At 44.4% G+C, this 20870-nt stretch overlaps 1 protein-coding gene across 2 annotated transcripts in view; it reads right to left on the bottom strand.

The window, feature by feature from the left end:
• Nucleotides 1-20870, bottom strand: part of lrp1ab (low density lipoprotein receptor-related protein 1Ab) — an 84114-nt gene that overhangs the window by 27710 nt on the left and 35534 nt on the right. For both annotated transcript variants that reach the window (XM_070968956.1, XM_070968957.1), the window contains exons 7-38: nt 16622-16784; nt 15912-16134; nt 14726-14915; nt 14019-14162; nt 13649-13885; nt 13264-13444; nt 12717-12939; nt 12356-12545; nt 12130-12252; nt 11697-11837; nt 11167-11292; nt 10349-10465; nt 10149-10229; nt 9885-10052; nt 8576-8758; nt 7791-7988; nt 7359-7604; nt 6905-7102; nt 5498-5702; nt 5157-5321; nt 4655-4899; nt 3730-3861; nt 2617-2844; nt 2300-2474; nt 2029-2123; nt 1741-1890; nt 1441-1581; nt 1193-1321; nt 980-1111; nt 724-858; nt 488-617; nt 223-349 (exon numbers count right to left, since the gene is read on the bottom strand). In XM_070968956.1, the coding sequence (XP_070825057.1) occupies nt 223-349; nt 488-617; nt 724-858; nt 980-1111; nt 1193-1321; nt 1441-1581; nt 1741-1890; nt 2029-2123; nt 2300-2474; nt 2617-2844; nt 3730-3861; nt 4655-4899; nt 5157-5321; nt 5498-5702; nt 6905-7102; nt 7359-7604; nt 7791-7988; nt 8576-8758; nt 9885-10052; nt 10149-10229; nt 10349-10465; nt 11167-11292; nt 11697-11837; nt 12130-12252; nt 12356-12545; nt 12717-12939; nt 13264-13444; nt 13649-13885; nt 14019-14162; nt 14726-14915; nt 15912-16134; nt 16622-16784 (5321 nt within the window). The remainder of the gene's footprint in view (nt 1-222; nt 350-487; nt 618-723; nt 859-979; nt 1112-1192; nt 1322-1440; nt 1582-1740; nt 1891-2028; nt 2124-2299; nt 2475-2616; nt 2845-3729; nt 3862-4654; nt 4900-5156; nt 5322-5497; nt 5703-6904; nt 7103-7358; nt 7605-7790; nt 7989-8575; nt 8759-9884; nt 10053-10148; nt 10230-10348; nt 10466-11166; nt 11293-11696; nt 11838-12129; nt 12253-12355; nt 12546-12716; nt 12940-13263; nt 13445-13648; nt 13886-14018; nt 14163-14725; nt 14916-15911; nt 16135-16621; nt 16785-20870) is intronic.

Here is a 20870-nt window from a genome sequence, read left to right as displayed (position 1 = left end):
GTTAATTCATAAACACATCATAGAAACCATTCAAATGTCAACTTTAGCTTGTTCGCTACAGCACCTCATGCTTTAATATAACAATACTGAATGACATTTGTGTGGGATTTTAGGTGAGCGGCAGCAGCAAAAATTTGAACTTGTGGCAGCTAAAGAGCTAAATTATATTACAGTACATTTGGTGAAACTAGACAGGAAATATAAAAGTTCTATTGTCCACACCTCGTAGTCGACGGAGATTCCATTGGGCCAACTGATGCTCACATTGACCAGGACCAACCTCTGGGTGCCATCCAACCTAGAGCGCTCAATACGAGGGTACTGACCCCACTCAGTCCAGAACAGATACCTGGACAGAGGTCCACACATGAGATCATTTGAAAGTGCATTTAAGAAATAAAGAAGCATTGTTGAAACTATATTGAAAAGTTTCTGAATGCAGCAGCATTCTGCAAAGCAGAATTAAACAGTTGGCAGGGAGCCTTACCCTTTAACTGGGTGGACAGTGATGGCTCTGGGCTTGTCCAAGCCCTGGGAAATGACTACATAGCGGAAGGAGCCGTTCAGCCTGGCCACTTCGATCACGTCAAAGCCCTGGTCAGTCCAGTAAATATTTCCTATAAAAGAACAGGAATGCTAATCAGCTCAGTGGCCCTTTATCTGTGCTTGTCCAACTGTGTAGCAGAGAATTAAAATAAGATTTTAAATCCATTATGACTAGACCTGCTATCCAGTCAACAGTGATGCCCTCCACCCTGCCAATGCCATTGGTGACCACATCCTCTCTCCATGTCTGGTCTCTCTTGGCCCTGCTGATGGTGCTCAGGCCCATGTCCACCCAGTAGATGGTGTCATTCTCTGAAAACGAAGAGGCTTTTCGTGTCAGTCTATAAATACTCACTTCCCTGAGATAATAACAACTTCAAAGTGTCACTCAAGCAAGGCCATCTAGTTACTGATGTCCCCCTGTGTCACTCACCAGCATGGAAGTCAATGCCGACAGCCAGAGAGGTGCCAGACACTGGCACCAAGGCGTCAGATTTGTCTGCCGGGTCGAGTGGAATTCCTCTGATTCCCTCGTGAACAGAGTAAAGCAGGAAAGAACCCATGCCTGCTCAGAGACAGGACAGTACGTTTCTGTTAACTGCATTCCTACTGTATGTGTGACTGTGGCTGTGAAGCAGAGTCTTACCTTCGCAGGACTGCTGTCCTGTCTTCAGGCTGTATCCGGCAGTGCACATGCAGGCCCTGGTTGTTGGCGAGGTGGGCAGACACAGCTGGGAGCAGTCTCCATTGTTGTTACTGCACAGGTTGATACCCGCTAAAGGAAAAGTAGAAGATGAGTGAGGCCAAAAGAAAAACCTTTTTCTTTTCTAGTTTCACACTAACTAATTTGGTGAGTTTTAAAATCCGCCTAGCATTTGGTAGCATTTGTCTTACCTTTCTGCACATCCTCATCATAGATTCTCATGTGCATCATAGGGGAGGTGTTGTTGCGCAAAACCTTCCAGTTCCCTCCATCCTTCTTCTCACATGTTCCTATCTGGTCAGTTCCCTGGTCTGCCCACCACAGCTTATCTCCTACAGTGAGAGAAATTGATTCACATATATTTGTATGTTGTCCCTTTAACATGGACAGGTGATTTTGAGATATTGTAGTCAAATGACATAACTGTCAAACTTCAGATTAGGAAAAAATACAAAACAAGGAGGAGAAATCCTTCATCTTTTTCATCTTACCCATAATAGCCAGTGCTGTAGCCTTGGTAAGTTTGCCTTTAACACCTTCCAGGATCTCCAGTTTAGTTCCATCGAGCTGACAGCGGTTAATGGTGCTGTTTCCAGAGCTGATCCAGTACAGCTGCTCGTTTTCAAAGTCAATGGAGAGGCCTGCATGGAAAGAAAAATGATGCTATTATACATATAAATCTCTCGCACTAATATGTTTAATCTCTGCTTTCTCCCTGTACAGTTGAACAGAGGCTGAGTATTATTTAGCAGTCAGTTGTTTTTGGCACATCTGCTCACCTACTGGCCCTTTTTGACTGACAAAAAGCGTGGTCTGGTTGCTGCCGTCCATGTTAGCCATGCTTATGTTGTCACCATCAGTCCAGTACAGCTTCCTGAGAAGGGACATGAATGTAATGAGACATGGAGAGGGCACTGAAATCTCTTAGAGATCAGAGATTTATTAGTAAAGACTTGGTCATTGACTGTAATGGAAAACAGAAAAAGAGCATCAGAGAGGGACTTCACATCTGGAACTGGATGCAGGGCTAACGAGCTGGAGAGAACTCACCCCAACAGAGGATGCAGCACCAGGCAGTGGGGCTTGTCCAAGCCCTGGATGACCGCATTCTTGAAAGATCCATCCAGTCTGGCCACATTGATCTGCTTCTTGTTGGCATCATAGCTGGTCCAGAAGAGGTTTCTGGACACCCAGTCTACAGCCAGCCCGTGAGCGTTGGGCAGGTCTGGGAAAACCACAGTGGAAAATCTTAGGCTTTAATTTAATTTTCAGACTGATACAGAAAGTTTTAACTAATAAGTGAAATCAAAACAAAGAATTAAAAAACAAAAACATGGAAAGTCATATTGTCTTATATTCGTTCTTACCAGCAGACACAACAGTCTCCACCCCTGTACCATTAATGAAGGCTCTCTTTATAGTCTGTGTTCGGACATCTGACCAGTAGATGCGATGCTCCACAGCATCATAGTCCACCACTGTTACATTGTCTATGTCTGGCACGGTGAAGGAAATGATGTAGTTGTAGTAGGGGTTGTCGATGTCTACTCCCCGGATCTCGATCTGACGAGCATATAGAAGGAACTTGCGAGACTCTGGAAAAAACAAAGAAAAAAAGAGAATACGACATATTTGAATCACTTCTACTGCTTATTTGACCTGAAATGACTGAAACCATTTACAAATGAGGGGAGGACGAAAAGAGACAAGCGGAACTAGCGCATACAGACTGAGTTAGCTGCTTTTTACATGTGCAAGTCCTGCTGCATCCCAGGGGACAGTCGCTCAAGAGGGTTAAACTGACCAGTCAGTAACATGATGCCCTTGTCAAGGCTTTTTTACCTCTTGGGAGATGGGAGGTGGAGACAAAATACAACTGCCTTTAAATCAAAAAACAGCTTTTACTCAGTTTAAGTGGTAAATCTGACTGAGAGTCTGACTGACACTGAAAATCCCTGTGTTAATGGACAATGCATCAGACACCCTCTAATCAAACTGTCCTTAATTCTACGCTGCCGAGATGACGATTGTTCTGTAGAATGCTGAACATTTAGAAAGACATACAACACAGATTCCCACAGCTATCCCTCAAAACCATCATGAAACCCACTCATGAAATCACACAGCAATAAATGAAGACCTCAGCCCATCACTTTTGACAGCCTTTCATATGAAATGAAATGGAAATTGGAGTGAAGAAGGCCGTGTGGCGCAAAGTGAGGAGATGTAATCAGATCTTCTGTCATAAGAGATGACAGCTAATGACACTGATGTCAAATTCGGGGGCTGAACACACCGTAGCAGTCCAGACAGTCGTGAGAAAAGACTCCTGCGAACAAAGAGCCTTCTCCTTGCTCCTTGATGACATGGATTTTATATGACAGCAGTGTATGCACACACTCGGCCTGAAGGTTTTTTTAAGCTAAGAGAAAAAAAGTCTGTAGGTGAGTGTGTTTGTAAGTAACAGTGTCTGTCTTTACCTTTGCAGGTGCGCTTGTCAGGCTGCAGCTTCATGAGGTGAGGGCAAGCACAGGAGAAGGTCTGGTTGAAGTTGATGAGACAGAGGTGGGAGCAAGGGCTTTTACCATCACTGGTGGCACATGGGTTAGGAGCTGAAGAAAAGAGAAAACAGAGGAAATGTGGTAAAAGAGACAAAGACACACAAAAAAGACAGAAGTGGTGTGTATATATTTTCACAAAATTCACAAGATTAAGCCAGCAGCGTAATGTGAGATAGAATTTTCCTAGAGTATCGCAGTCTAGAGTTATTTTAATGGACCGCTCAGTCAGAGCTTGACAGTGTCTCAGACCAGCAACACGGCTTGTTGCCTCATCACTGTCATGAGCACTGGTAGCAGCTGTCAATCAACAATTCTGTGAGATCTCTCTTTTCCTGCCTCCAATTACTGGACCCAGTGCCTCTCTGCTGCCCCCACACCCGTAGGACCAACACAGCCACTGGCTACTTAAACTTCAAGGTGACAGTTCAATCGCGGAATACCGCAAAACACTTTTGACAATCTTTTTGTCATCTTGTCAATCACATGTGTGTCTGTGAGATCAACACATGACATTTAAGTCGCAGCAGGAGGGTTTTCATTCTGGACCCAGCCGGTGGGAAATGCCAAACAGTGAGGTGACTTTTTGATCAACGAGGCAGCAGGAGGTGTCCAAATTGCTGCTGGTGTGAAGAGACAATGCACCTCACAGCTCTAAAAGGTCAGCTGTCTTTGGGGAATGGGAGCCGTGAATTAACACGGTCAGCAATGAACTGTGAGCTTGTCGCCCTTCTCCTTTGAGTTAAGCCCAAATCAGTGACACATGCTGACAGAAGGGTAAATGTGAGATATGGGTGCTCTTTCTGTCTCTAATTGTTTATGCATACGTATGTGCTGTGCAACCTACCCTGGGGTTGTCTGGATGGGTGATAGACCTGCAAGTCAAAGGGCTGCGTGTTGGTGCGCTGGACAACGGTGACGTTGTGTCCTGTCCATTTGTTGGCTTTGGCCAGAGTATTAGTCCTCCAGTCAGTCCAGTAGACCTCGCCGCCATACATGGTGACAGCAAAGGGGTGGGACAAATACTCATGACCCCGCAACACTTCAATCAGCCCCGAACCGTCGTACATAGCAGAGTAGATAGCATCTGACCTGGAGAGGCATTAAGGCAGAGATTAAGGCAGGGATAACGTGTATCAGCTTAAGTATACGCGTGTTGCTCACATTTCAAGATGACTCTGTACTTTGCATGTGCTTTTACATAAGCAAAGCACATCTGCGTATTTATTAAAAAATCAATTACGGCAAGCAAAGCAAAAAAAGAGCGAATGGGTGATGTAAAGAGTGAGTGGACAGATGCAATGCAATGACAGCACACTGTATATCCAAGGACTATTGGCACATGATACCTGGCATCAATCCAGACAATGCGTCTTTCCATGTAGTCCACCGTGAGTCCGTTGGGCCAGCCACCACTGCCTGTTTCCCTGTGGATGGTGCGTCTGCCTTCACCACTCATAGATGCTGCTTCAATCCTGGGCAGGCTGGCATCCCAGTCTGTCCAAAATAGAATACTGCCAACAGAAAATGATTCAATGTGAGGACGGATTTTCACTGATGTGCACAGTATCGTCACATGAAAACAAGTCAGTTTCATAGAAAATAAATACAGGGAATATATCCTAAGCTGACTTCAAATTTTCTAAAACGATGACTACAGCTTCAGGATCCCTAGATCTGTGCTTCTTACCCATCTCGAGGGTCGAGGGCGATGGCCCTTGGATGCTCCACCTCGCCAGCCAGCAGGGTGGTTCTCATGGTCCCATCCAGTTTTGCCACCTCTATCTGGTCCAAATTGCTCTCCACCCAGTAGATGTTTCCTGCTATCCAGTCCACAGCCAGGCCCTCTGGAGTAGCCAGGCCATACTGGATTACGACCTCAAAACTGGTCAGGGCTGAATGGGGCATACAGAGGAAGAGGGACTTAAAGCTGGGATTGTGTTGGGCTCTTATTTTATACATTTGACAATTGAACAGCAAGCCAAAAAAAGGACCTGGACTGATATTTTGTGGCACTTTTTTGTTTTTATGTGATTTCCAGCAGAAAAGTCGCAGTTTAGTGTAATAGTTTGGCTCATGTAAGGAGAGAAAATCTCCAGCCAGCACTTATGGCTCATTTAAAAAGAAAAAAAAAAAACAAAACCTGATAAACAATGAACTATTTAAAACTCTCAACTCTTATGGTATCTGTTAGTGAATGGCATGCACTGCTGCTGCGTCTGTCAGTGTGGTTTCGACCAGCACTATCTTCCCAACTCCACTTCCCCACGTCTATGAAAACAAACATCCAACACCAGATCTCCCACTGTTTTTATTATTTCCCAGAAACAACGGGCTTTTAATGCAGACTAAGAGCAAAGCAAAACGAGTATTCATCTCTGACAACTTCTTTACAAGGCCTTCTAGTAGTAATTAGGGGGTGTTGGGACAGGACTTCTTCACGGTTTGCTTACAGGAATGCTGGAGTCATGGCTGCCTTTCTGTGTGTATGTGTAGGTAGTATGCCAACTTTAGAGATTCTGACACAGCTTCAATAACAAGCAGCAGTAGCTGATCTATGTGTTGGTCACAATGTCTCTGCTCAGAGGCCTATTTTAATGGTGAAGTTGGAGGGCTGGGAACTGGAACTGCAGTGTGTTGTGCCTCCTACGCTACATCAGTGTTCTGGCTGCAGTCACGCACAGCGAGTACTGAGACAAATGGGAAGAGACAAAGCCTTCCGTGTGCTGCGCCGGGAACCCAACCTTGATTGGCAAGGAGACCTGGGGTTTTGGAGCAGGAAAGGCCGACCATGACCTGGGATATTTATTCAGGGTCAGAGACCACCACTGCTGACCACAGACTCTTTTTAAAAACATTTGGCTCGGAGAAATTATGGTTGATTTACTCAGCAGAAGCTAATTTCTGAGAAATGCTCTGTCAAAAGCACAAATACGACAATCCACTTCACTGTTTTTGCTTTACATACAAAGAGATGACACTGAAAAATGAACCTCTTACTTTATGAATTAGACTGTTCTTCATGGCTATTCATTCCACCACCCCACCTATCTTTCTGCCGAAACTAAAAATACTGAAAGCTAACTGGCTGCCTCACCTCCATTTTCAGACAGTTTCCCACGGTAGATCTTGTCCTCCACGACATCAGTCCAGTACAAAGTGCTCTCATTGAGGTGGAAGTCCAGGGCGATGGTGTTCCTCAACCCCGGTACCAGCACACTAAACTCTCCCTTGTGAAGCTCAATCCTTCTGATCTCATGGCGGTTGGAGAAGATGATGAAAGGCTTGAAAGGATCTGCAGGCAAAGAGGTTGTACCCGCAAAAATGTTAAGTGTCTCAACACAGTAAATCTCATGTCAAAGTCCAGATTCACAAATCCCCCTTGTGGGTCTTGGATCAAATCCTGCCAGAATGTAGAATCAGTATTGCAGTGCTTCTTCAGCACAAAAAGAAACATATTTTTGCTCTCAACCTGAAGCTGAAAAGAAATTCTTGAGTTTGTTGGAACAAATAAACTCTTTTTCCAAAAAAGGCCCTTTTTTTTTTATTACCTGTGCTTTTGCAGCTCTCCATGTCAGACTCGAGCTCCCAGCCCTCATAGCAGGAGCACTTGACGCTGGATTTCTCCTGCTCACACTTCTGGCTACATTTAAGGTGTTTGGCACAGAAGCTCTGGATCTGGCAGGTCTTATTGTCAGCTCCTAGCTCCATGCCCAGTGGACAAGAGCACATGAAGCCTTCCCCAGGAATGATGCTGCAGTTGTGGCTACAGCCACCATTGTCCAGCGCACACAAGTCTGCAGGCAAAAAACAGAGATTAAAGAGCTGGATTATATCCGAGACAGGCAAGTTGTACGTGCTGTTTGTGGTGTTGAGTTTGTGTTTTTCAGTATGGAGGGTACAGGACAAAATGACCAAGTGTGAACACATTTTCATGATGTGGTTCATGTAAAAATGTGTTTTGTGTGTAAAGAATGTTTTACCACAAAGTTTCTCATCAGAGCCATCCGGACAGTCGTCAGTGCCATCACACAGCTTCTCAGCAGGCAGACAGATGGAGTCGTTGGTAGCACACATGTGGTGAGACAACTTGCACACCAACGCTTCGCAGTTGTCTTCATCCGAGTTGTCCTCACAGTCACTGTCACCATCACACACCCAGGCCTTGCTGATGCAGCGAGCTGTCAAGACCACAAAAAAATCAATTTTCAGATTGTGTTAAGATTTTTATCTTAATGTAATCGTACAGACTAGTCTTAAACAAGCTTATTAGGTTGGTCACACCAGAATTTATAATGAAAGTTTGAAATAAAAATCAATTAATTTTAGTGAAATTGCTGCAATCACTGGATTTGCTTAGGGAGGCAAAGTGAATTCAACTTTTGGTGAACTGGCATGCGAATTTGAGCTGTTGACCAATCGCAAATCATCTTGACAGCGCTGACCTTTGAGGCAATGGAGTGAACTGGAGAGTCCAAAATTGAGAAAGCTTGTAGCATCCAATTTTATATAAACCTGCCCGCCGAATGAGAAGCAGCAATAATAACTTTCCTCTAGTGACAAAGAGCAGACACCACATGATTGGTGCCCAAATAAATTTCCCTTTGCCACTTTCGAGTGTGACCAGGCACGTACTCTCTCATTTATTTATGTCAGAGAATGAAACCCTCTTTGACTGACTGACAACACTGCAGCTTTAACTGACATTGTCGAAAAGGGCTCATCAACCTTAACCACTGGTACTTAACCCAGCTGAAAACAGACTCACCAGAGTCCCTGCAGCTAAACTTGACTGCTGGGTCACACATGTGGGTCACACCCTCGCAGTTGCTCTCATCACTCAGGTCCATACAGTCTGTATCCCCATCACAGCGCCAGCGCATGGGAATGCACAGGCCATCCATCCGACACTGGAACTCATCTACATGACAGCCGCCTGGAGGACGGGTAGCTGGGGAGAAAATGGCAAGACAAAGTGTGATGGTTAGCCAAAAAAAGATGGAGCAGGCAGTTTAGCCGCCAGTGTCAAAGAAGCAATAAAACAGCACTAGAAGTCAGTCAACTGAAAAATAACTGGACTGGAATCACAACCAGGAAACAATGCTTGCACAGACAACACACACTGAGACGAAGAAGAAAGAATAGGCCATTTTGCTCATTAATTAATGTGTAGGTATGCTGGGATGCTGGGTTAACAACCTGACACTGAGCCAAGTCAAACAACAATAACACACACAGCTCACTGACTGATGTCACAGGCAGATTAAAGGCACTGGCGAGGCAGGGGCACAATGACATCCCCTCATGGCAAAGGTCAGCTCTTGGCAGGGCTAAATCAGGAAATGGGCCTGGGGATCTTTCAGCACAAGCTACAATATACAAGAGGAGGAAGGCGATAGTATTGCTTTTTTATTTCAGCTAATGACTTCCAGCCAGCAGGCCAAGAAAGCCCACAAACACATGCACAGCACAGATTGCTCATTAGACCAACAGGTCATGCTGGGCCCCGTTTTTGCATGCTGGGACTTGACAGCAGTTGGCTGCGTTTCTGGATGGATCAAACAGTACATACAACATCAGAACACACACAGTGCACAGGCGCTGCGTTATGAGGCTACCTCATTGTTACAAAAAGTGGTTAACCAGCAAAACTTAGCGTTACAAATTAACCCAACATGGCCACCAGCTATTTTCAGCTCTAAACATGTAAAATTATATCACTGCAGCAGAGTCAAAACATCTGTGCCATTTGCACAAGACCATAACAGACTTTAATTGTTATCTAACCACAAAACATAATCATATCCTGAACAGAGCAACACAGAGGATTTGCTGTATAAGATAAGTGGAAGCCAGAGGGCAGGCAGGGGCATGCAGAGCGGAGGAAACGGAGCAGGGAGGAGGGCGAGCCCCTCTTCACTGTGACAGCCTCTTTACAACTGCAAACAGCAACATGGAAACATAGTGAAATACAATACATGGTGCCATGAGAGCTTGACTCAGCTGGCAAAAGCACAAACAAAATGTGGTAAAGAGCAATGCTATCTCAGTTTGGTTAACACAGTATCATTCCTTACCCTGGTTGGTGCAGTTGGCGTGAGTCTCATCACTGTAGTCTCCACAGTCATTGTCGCCATCACAGGTCCAGTATTCCGGGATGCAGCGGCCACTGTTACATTTGAACTGGACACTGGAGCAGGAATGGCTGCAGCCGGCCTCATCACTGTTATCCCCGCAGTCATTGTCTGCACATGAGCATGCATAAGATTGTGATTTCAGTTATCAGATTGTTTTGACCTATAGCTTCATGAAAGGTGAAGGAAGTCTCAGAGGATGACTACCGTTATCACAGCGCCAGTTGATGTTGATGCAGCGGCCATTGGCGCAGGTGAACTGGGTCAGGGGGAAGCAGGTTGGGTAGGCTGAAGACGGAGTCAAGAGAGGATACGTAAAAACCTTAAGATTATTTGCACTCACACTAAAATGTGTGCTATTCAGAGAAAAATCAAAGCAACAAGATGAAGGCACGGTAAAGACTCACCACAGGAGTCTGGTTCATCTGAGCGGTCTCCACAGTCGTCATCCAGGTCACATGTCCAGGAGATGGGGATGCAGCGCCCACTAGCACAAGGGTACTGGTTTGGTGGGCATGTTCGAGCTGGCAGGGGAAGGAGGTGTAAAACGGTTGAGTGCTGTAAAAGATCCTCCTTCCTCGTGCAATGTCCCTACCTAAACATTCAATAACTCATCACTGTTAAGGAAAATATGCTCAGTGTATGGTATGGTTGCTTACAAGAAGTACTTAAAAGGAGCACAGCACAGTCACTTTATCTTAATTAAGTTTAAGACAAGCTGTATTCTCCTTCAGTTTATTTGAGACACTAAGAGAGGCCTCATAAAAGAACCCAATGCTGTTAGCCAAGGACCGTCACTGTGTTTTAGCCCATTATCTTTGATGCTGTAGATCAATACATCCTCCTGGACTGTGTGTAGAGTCCTACTGGCATCCACAGCACTAATTGTAACTAAATTAACTCAAAGCTTAAAGATACCAATGTGTCTGCTTTACTTGCCATTTGTCTGCTTGCCTGGCGTTTCATTAGTCCATTGTTTCTCACTTCTAATTTCCTCTCTTAACCTCAACATAGATGCATCTTCTCACTAATACCATTTTTAACTTAATGATTACTGTTAAATTGTTGATCCTGCAAAAACACACAAATATTTGTAAATGACTCTTGGTTAATATGTTTGAAATCTTCAAGTAACAACAAAAACCCTTGTTGTATTAAATGTACTAAGATGAACAAAAAGCTGCAATTCTCTCTAAACTACAAGGAACTCCAGCCTTGCGCATACCAGAGCAGGTGGTGTTGGATTCATCTTCATCATTGCCACAGTCATTGTCGCCGTCACACAGCCATCGCAGGGGGATACAGCGGTTGTTCTGGCATTTGAATCGGTCAGCTGGGCAGGTGTGCTGGTCTGCAGGAAGACAATAGGAAAGCATAGATCAACACTTCTTTTTCAAAACATTTTTTTCATTTTTATTCATTTCTGAACATTAAGCTCTCCGGTTCATTAAAGCCCTCTTTGTTTGATACACTATTTAACTTAATATTCTTGTAACCCTTTAAGCGTGTCACTTTAAATGAAGCATTAAAAAGAGAAGAACATCCAAGACAAATATGAGTCCCTGGTTGTCACTATCGCCTAATGAGAAGAAAGCTGGCCAGTAAAATTAAAGCCACATCACACTGCATGGAAAGAGACAATCTTGGAAAGTGCAGTTTGTACTCTGTCAGTTCCCGTTAGTTCAGACCCTTAAACAGAACTTCTGTTTATCTATGTGTTGCTGTGTAACTATGACAATGACGTGGCACACTTACGGCAGAGCTCAGGGGCCTCATCGCTGTTGTCCAGACAATCATTGTCCCCGTCACACTTCCAGCGTTCTTGGATGCAGCGGTTGTTCTTGCAGGCAAACTCCCCGGGCTGGCACTGGGGCGGGGGCACGTAGGAGGGGTTGGCTGGAGATGAGATCAGGGGTAGGAGCAGAAACAGATGGGCCATTGAGACAAGGGCTGAGCACCGAAACAAAACAAAGCCTTTTGGTACGTAGGTCAGCTTTGATCTTTCTTAAAAGTTGCAAAAATATTGGTTGAGGCTTTTTGATGAATCTCCCCAGATCTGGCAATGACAGAGAAGAGCGGAGCTTGCAAATGGAAAGTACAGTCTTAACTCCTGCGCAGTAATGAATTTTCCATAACTTTCCATGTGGATCTTTAGTGAAACCTCTCTACTGGTAAAGCTGCTAAGTACCTTTGCAGGTGACATTGTCAACATCAAGGATTTGATCATCCGCACAGCCACAGGACCTGCCATCGGGAATAGCAAGGCACAGACTGCTACAGCCACCGTTGTTAACTCGACACGCATTGGAGCCTAAACAAAAAGACAACCCAAGAGGAAAGGTAGAATATTATTCCCATTTTTTAATCATTAGTATGTCAGGAGGTGAGAAGGAATGAGAAGATGGGAGATGTACCTTGCTGCTGGTGTGCATCATACACTCTGATCTCAAAGATGGGTGGCCTCTCGTTGCGGAGTAGGGTGACTGTCTTAGTGACCTGGTCCAGTTTGTAGATACTGCCGCCACGGTACTCATTCCAAAAAAGAAATTGTTTGTAATGACATAAGCCGAAGGCATGGTTAAGCTCCTGACCCTCATACACCACCTGTCAAATCAGGAGAAAGATCGGTGTTAGATTTCCAAATATTACCTGTGTTCCAACAAACTGATTATCTTGATGTTATGACCACAATGATGGAATTGAGTCGTATCACTTATATGATCTATAAATACACAAATCCACTATCATCTAAATATATTCCCAAGCAAAACCAACCTTTCGCTCAGTCGTGTTGAGGTAAACCAACTCAATGCGGTCGTAGTAAGCATCCACCCAGTACAGGATGCCCTGGGGAATGTCCAGACTCAAGCCATTAGGCCAGAGCACCATCTTGCTGGTCAGGAACACTTGGTGATGAGAACCATCCATCCAAGCTTTCTTGATCTTCCCTCTGTTGCTCTCTGTGGGGTCCTCCTCCCAGTCAGTCCAGTACATCCATCTAGGAGACGAGAAGAGGTCTCACCGTATTCAAAAGCAGTGTCAGATAAGACATTTTTGTGAGAGCTGAAGCTGTCAGAATGTCAAAATGTAGCTGTGAGATTTGATGCTCTTTGACAGATCCAAAAATAAAGAAAGGCAAAAAACAAGGAGGGAGTCTCCAGAAATGTCTTGAAAACTCTCCAGCTCCCACACACACAAATCTAACTATGACAAACATCTACAGTGCAGGCAGCCTTCACAGCTACAAGTAATGAGCCCTCAGACCATTAACAACTTCAACTTCACTACTCAGAAATTCACACCCTCCCCTCTAGTTTCTCACCCATGCTGGGGGTCCACCACAATTGCACGAGGGTGGCTCATCTTGCCCTCAATGAGAGTTTTGCGGGTCCGGGAAGCCTTCTCCAGCCTGGCGACACTGATAGTCTTCTTAGGCCCATCATCTGTCCAGTAGAGATTACCTCCCATCCAGTCGACTGCTATCCCCTCTACTGTGTGAATACCTGAGATAAGGAAAGGAAGCCGGTGTGAAAAAGAAACTATTAGCTGGCCAATTCAGAATGAATATCAAGAGAATAAAGTGAAAATGATACGGAATAGCCCGATTGAAGTCTTTTCCTTCCTAAATTCTTTGTAGTAGCCAGGATTTGGTCAAAGAGTAGAATCAGTTGCCAGAGGCCTGTGCAAAGCTACCACTTCATTCTTACCTTCTTTCAGTATGGTGTCTCTCTCCGTGCCATCTATCTTCTGTCGGCCAATAATATAGCTGGTGGCATCAGCAAAGTAGATGAACTCACTGGCAGCGTGGAAATCCAGAGCTCGGGGGTTCATTAGGTTCTCAATGGGAATCATGTACTCATCAGGCACCTTGGCGTTCATGTCCATGCCCCTGATGATCCCAGGACGACCCTTACCGTACACCAAGAACAACTCATGGTCTGGTTCTGCAGGAGAAGAAAAAAGAAACATTCTCAGTGAATAAATGCCATTTCATCAGTCAGTTATATTGTAACGTCCATTACTTCATTGCCATCACCAATCATCACAGCTGTCATTTTTGTCAGTCTTGGTACTTACTCTTGCAGGACTTGCCATCGCTGCCAAGGCTGAATCCAGAGCGACAGCGGCAGGTACGGGTCTTGTGGCTGTTGCTCAGTAGACAGATATCAGAGCAACCTCCAGCCTTCCCAAACTGATCCAGTGCACATGCATGACTGCGCACTAAGCCAGGAGAGAGGGACACAAACACCATTATCACCACCATTATCAGGATTCATAAAGCTTTTCAAGAGTAAAGTTCAAGCACATTCAAGGTATCTAAAACAAAAATTTACAAACTCTCAAAGCCTTTATCATCACATCTGAATTGTTACTATAAATACAATTGCAAAAAAGTTTACTGAATTTCTGTATACCCCCAGCAATCAACATACATTGCCACATTGTTTCATTATCTTACCAACTGTTCATATTAAATTTGTATGTTTTGATCAGTTTTATTTACTGAACGCTCATTTTAATGTCAGGATACAACAAATATGACCTCGTTCATTTCAAATATTACAAGGTTGTGCAGAGTGATTATGCAGATGAAACGCCTGATTATGTTGGCCGTTATGTTATAAAGTATATTCAAATTCAGGCAGATTCGTAACCTTGAAAACAAAAGGGATAAAAATAAGCATTTTCCAAACATCAAGACTTTGTGTGAACCCAGCTCTATAAATGGACATGGATCAGACGAGTTAGCAGTCAAGCTAAGCTGTGCCTTCTTGAGTGAGTACCTTGAGGTTGGCGCCTCTGGTGGTACACATGCAGTGCAGCTCCTCGGTCTACCCGCGTCACCACTTGGAAGTCGGAGCTGTTGAAGCGGTTCACTCGGATCACGCTGGTCTTGGGGTTGAGGTTGCCTTCGTCTGAGTTGGTGGCATACAGGTAATTCTCAAATACAGTCAGACGATACAGGTGCTCGATCTGAAACACATTGAGAGAATGAAGAAACAAAATTTTAAAAAAGTTGTCCTGAGTTTGCTACTGCCCAAGACAGCTCATGGTGCATGACTAATGGTTTGTGTGATATCGCCGGAGTACACATTTTTATCTTGAACACTGCCTGGTAAATTCTGCATGATGGAACTTTCCTGTCAAACTATTTATCCGTTGAACAGATTTTGACAGGTTCTAAAAAATGTGAAGTAATCTCTGAAAGACAGAGACAGACAAACACAGACAGAGACAGACAGAGAGATAAAGAGATAGTGTTTGTGCAAACTTGGCAAAGGGCAGCGTAATGGCTCCACTTCCCATCTGCTGTTAAACAGAGAGATTTTACTTTTATAAGGGTCTATTCTGTGCAGCTCTCCTCTACTGTCAGAAAGATGTATGGGTTGGGATCATATTACCCCCCCCCCCCACAGACACACACACACACACACACACACACACACACACACACACACACACACACACACACACACAGAGACACACACACACGCGCTACCACCACAGTCCTCCCACCACTGCAGTCCTGATTTCATTAAGACCATTACTCCACTATAAGTTTGAGCCAAGCTTCGCTTGCGCCAGACTAATACGTTTAGAGAGGCACTAGCCAGGAAAATCACACACTTTAAGTAATATTAATCAAGGCAATAAAAAGGACTTATCTCCAGGGGAGGCAGACCCTCTTTGCCTAGATACACAGGAGACAAGTGGAAAACAACATTGCCGCTAAAGATGATGGAGTTAAATCAATAATGATGATGCAGATTTGGAAGACAGATGTTATCTGCTTTTGTGTTATCAAAGGGAAGATTAAAAGGCCACCAGGGGCTATTGCTGTTTGGCAAAGTTCAACCTTTTAGAAGAAGGCTGAACAATCAGAAGAACATTCCTGAGTGCACCTCTGTGAATGTTTAGGTGTAGTTGTTGTTTGTGTGTACACCCATCCAACCATCCATCAAGCCTCACCAGCAGGCCCTGGATGATGGTGTGTCGGTTCTTGCCCTCATAGTCGACCACTTCGATGTAGTCTAGGTAGGCGTCAGCCCAGTACACCATCCGGTTGACCAGGTCCAGAGTGATACCATGGGGGATGACGATCTTGCTGTCCACCAGCTTAGTGCGGTTCTGACCATCCATGTCGCAGCGCTCCACTCTTGGGGTGGACCCATAGTCAGTAAAGAACAATTTGCTGCGGCAGAAGAAGAGGCACAAAAAGGAAGAGGAGTTTCAGCAAAGTGACGGTGACAGAAAAGGAAATTTCTTCAAGAGGAAATTATATGACTGAACAAACTGGATGACTGTGCGTCGACCTCATGAATCGATGTGACTTGACATTATGCAATTGACCACTCTGAGTATGTGAGTATGTATTAGTCACTGTAATGGACTGAAAAATACATCCAGGACAATAAAAAACAGAGAAGTGATACTTTGGAAAAAGGAACTACATCACATACTAACTTGTCAGCATCAGGAACCTGACACAGCCAACATGCAAGTGTTTATGTGGCACACAAGGATCTGTCTAGATTTCCATCTGGAGGAAGTGCTTTGATTTTTGACTGCCTGCTTGGTCAGCACGTCGTCTGATCATAAGACGGCATTTTCCTCTCAAGCGGTGCTAAAACAGTAGTGAGAGTAGCGTTAGGTCAAGAAAAGTGGAGGAAAGTACAGACCCCATGGCCGGGTCCAAGGCAATGCCTTTAGGGTTGTACAGTTCTTGGTCCAGCAGGGTCACACATGTCTGGCCATTCTTGTTGCAGACAAACACCCGGTTGCCCACGTCCTCCACAAAGTAGAAGTTTCCGGTCAGCCAGTCAATAGCCATCTGCTCCACATCTGAGGGATGCAGAGGAGAGAGAACAGAACATTTCAAAAAACAAAAACAAAAAAAAACAGAGTTTCATGGGATTAGAGTCATATAACTCTTGGTCATATACTAGCCTCATTTCAAAAAAATTCTCATTTTATGATGCCATGACCCACTCCTCAAGAGTGCCCACACTCCTGAAAAACAAAATAATAGTGCTGAATTAATGAGCTTCTGTCATCTTACTGCACTGCTGGGTCTAACAGGTTGTCCATTACCAGCACTCCACTTGTCTTTGATTAAGGCAAGCAGGGCACGGGGGAGGGAGAGAAGCACAAAAGATGACAGATAAAGAGCGGGAGGTGAAGGCCTGCACTTTCTAAGCTGTACTCCTTTCAGTGGACTGAAGCAGTAACACTGAACTGCTGCAAGGAAAAAGACAATCAACACTTCATTTTCAGATACATTTGAGGATACACTGTCTTAAGTGTGCATGGCTCACTTACTGTAAATACTACACATACAGAGAAAGCCATTCAAAGCAAAGTTTTACTAGCACTACTTTTATTTAGCCCATCATGCCACATAAACTAACCAACCTGACACAACACTGATCTACTAATCAAGCGTTGCCACTGCAAGAACCTTACCTCTGTTTTGAGAGGAGGAACCAATCTGTACATGTCAGACAGGAATAGTTTATTTAAAAAAAGAAAAAGAAATGAGTAAAGGGTTTCGTCATGGCAGCACAGAAACATGACATATGAAGCACCATGACCCAAAATACTGTTGCAGCATGTCTCACAAAGGATCTTGACATTTTGTAACCCCATTGCTTACTAAACCAATCACAAATAAGGAAGCTTTGTAGACGGTCCTTCACTTCAGATCTACTCTCAGCATTGAGGGGCTGAATTGCTAAGTTAGCAGAAACATTTCTCACTCCCTGAGAACTCTGTCCTGTATGAGACTGGGTGCAGAAATCCCAGACCACAGGGGGGACCCAGCTGCGATGGAGGGGGGGGCTTGAAGATACATACAGCCTTGTGTTTTTGCAGCTGCCACCACACTTCTTTTCAAAGCAGAGTACTGTATACACAAATGCACATCACACAGGCTCACTACTCACACATACAGTAACAAACTGGCCACACTTTTCTCTTCAGACTTCCAAAGGGACAACTTTGACGTTGGAGTACACGAGTGGGGCGTAACGCCATTGACAGTGAGTCTGTCCCAGGACCATTCATGAGGACGCCCCCAACAATGACAACCACGCTGCCCAAAGCAAGTTCCACAACACAGCTTACACACATCTGGACCCAATGTAATCCCCCCCGCTCCTTCAACCCACCTACCAAACACACACAGAGCTTCAAAAGGCCTGCCCCCCATGGGCCCTACAGTATGCTTGGTGCTACAATATAAATAGAGTTGGAGGGGATGGGGATGGGGTTGTGGCAGTGGTTGGAAGGAAAGTCAGAAAAATACATTGAAAGTTCAGGTGCACCTCCAAACTGGGAATAATTTATTGACAGTTGGCAAAGGTAGTGGCCATATCACCTCTAAACAGGGCTAATGAAATGAGCTAATAAAAAAAACATAGTCAAAAGAACAGAGGGAGGGAGTAAAAGCCAGTCCAAGATGTTTCATAAACATCAGGACCAAGATTCTGACAACAGGGAGAGTTTGTCATGGTGTTACGAGGGATAGTGATACTCCCATTGGTATCATCTCTAAAACATACTCCTCTAAAGAAATCCAGCTGCAAGCCTGGCTGCACAAGGCATTGGTTAGACTCATATACAGAGTAGAGAGCCAGTTGTGCAACAGAGTGACTATTGCGTTGTGTAACAGCCTACAAGTAGTGGACCCCCTGACTCAGAGAGCCTGCTGACGTCCTCGCTCATTCAGCTTCTGGTAAGTGGAAAGTTTGCCGGGAAAATGAATGAACCCACCCCTTTCTCTTCATCCACCCAGCCTGCCTTCACAACCCCTTTTGACTTCCTGCCCCTTTAACACCTACCATCTCACCCCACTCTGAGGAAACATTTCACAAACTGAGGGGGTCTTACTGGCAACAACAAACATGCTTTCTGCCCAAAGAGCATTGGTATTTACATGCAGGGCCACAGCCTTTTTAATTCCTCAAACTAGTCACATACTGGTGCATAGACGCAGGAATAGACTGACAAAATTTGTACTTGAATGTTATTTCCTCTATTTGCATGTCAGTGCAAGTATTCCTTTATTTACGTGTTAGTGCAAAGCAGAAAATAATCGTCATCATCCGACGTCCATAATCCTTCCCGTGCCAAGAAGATCCTATTAATCTGTGCAAAACCCTGTTTGACCTCTGCAGAGAACAGTTTTAGAGTTTAGTGTTTATGGTTTTCCATAAGGATCTGACATATGACCTCTATTTAAGAGGCTGTAATTTCTCACAGTGATGCCATCAGCAAATCCCTGTCTGTGGCAAGTGGGGCGAATGGCTGAACAGAAAGACCTGATGACAGGGGTACCATGACATGATTCCACCCTTTTTTAACTTGATGCACAACAACAAACAATGACAAAAAAGAAATAACAAAAGATGTTTTGCTTGCGGTGAGACAGGATGCCTTTCCCCACAAAACTATAGGCTTATATTGGATCATGAACATATTTATAAAGACCTTCTGTGCACTGATTTATTCTGAAAAAAAAAAGTCTTAAGAACAAAGGCAAAGAGGAGGGGGGAAAGGGGACTGAATGATAGACAGAGAAATGTGGGGAGGAGGTCTGGTCCCTGCTGTGTTCCACTCAGAGGGTGGAGAGGATGGGATGGTAGGCTCTGCTCCCCTTTTTATCTTCCCAGTCAGAGAATCACACATGCAGACAGGGCAGGCCACATCTGGAACCATCGTCTACTTATCTGCGCTGCTCTCTCAGACTCCCAGAAGCTATAAATCACCCTGTTTGTGTGAACCCTGCTCCCCCCCCGCCTCCACAGCTTCATCCATATCCATCTAAGGCCAATCCCCATGTCTGCCCAACATACTTGTAGGAGCGCACCTGAGCCCCGCTTGTTATAAAACACTGAACAGAGCAGACAAAGAGTCCATGCTGGCACCAATTACATGACCAGAATTTGTTTTAAAAGAGCGAGTTCACCTTCAAGCAAAGGAAAGGCGAATGGTTTGACAAAGAAGGACGCAGAGCTAACACGGGTCAAGCATAAATAACATTTTGAGGCAAACAAGCACAAGGGAAACCATACAGTAAATACAGCAAATGGCCTTTTGACTCAGCTGAGATCCACAAAAAGAACAGAGGATTTTTGTTCTCTTATCGCAGCTGAAAGCCCAGATTGATGTAACATAAAAACATGAAGTCAGCCAAAGTGCAAGGAGAGCATCTTGACTGTTTGTCTGTTTGCTCCCAGAGTGATTTCGGACTGCCAGAACGCACAGACAACAGACATGACTGGACCCACACAGGGTTTTACTTGGGGCATCTTATCTGAAATTATGACTGCCTCCACCAACATCTTAATACATTTCTACAAAATCTAACATTAACCTTCAGGTGCCATGTATTCAATGAGTATGGCTAGTGTTTGGAGTCATGAGATGAGATCTGTATGACGTACTGCTGTTTCTTAACAGTGCCCTGAGGGAAACCCTTATTGCACATCACAGCACAGCACAAGATCCGCAGATAACACGTCTCAGACAGCTCACTTTGCCTTGTCCTTGTGTTAGCACTGCAGAGCCATTTCCTAAATTTAGCAGAAAGTCAATCACCAGATTATTTTATTGCAAATTGTACTTTCTTATATTGACATTAGATCAGATCAAACTTAAATGCTATTTTTACTGAAAATAGATTATTGTAGCATCAAGACCGATTGGAAAGAGACAGAGAAACAAATAAAGAGAAATTAAGATAATACAATAAGCTACTGCAACAACTCGACTTAGATGCAGAAGACTACAAAGCATTTCACATTCTAAGGTGAGCAGAACTGGGACAGCACATAGACAAATGTGTGAAAAATCTGAATTCATAAAAGGTAATATGTCACTAGGTAATGGGTGCATGAGTCAGGTATTTGGGTCGGTGTGTGTGTGTGT

This window comes from Chaetodon trifascialis, chromosome 8 (genome assembly GCF_039877785.1).
Source record: "Chaetodon trifascialis isolate fChaTrf1 chromosome 8, fChaTrf1.hap1, whole genome shotgun sequence".
Classification (NCBI taxonomy): Eukaryota; Metazoa; Chordata; class Actinopteri; order Chaetodontiformes; family Chaetodontidae; genus Chaetodon; species Chaetodon trifascialis.
Note: the sequence above shows the minus strand (reverse complement) of the source record. Positions and strands in the feature narration are given on the sequence as shown.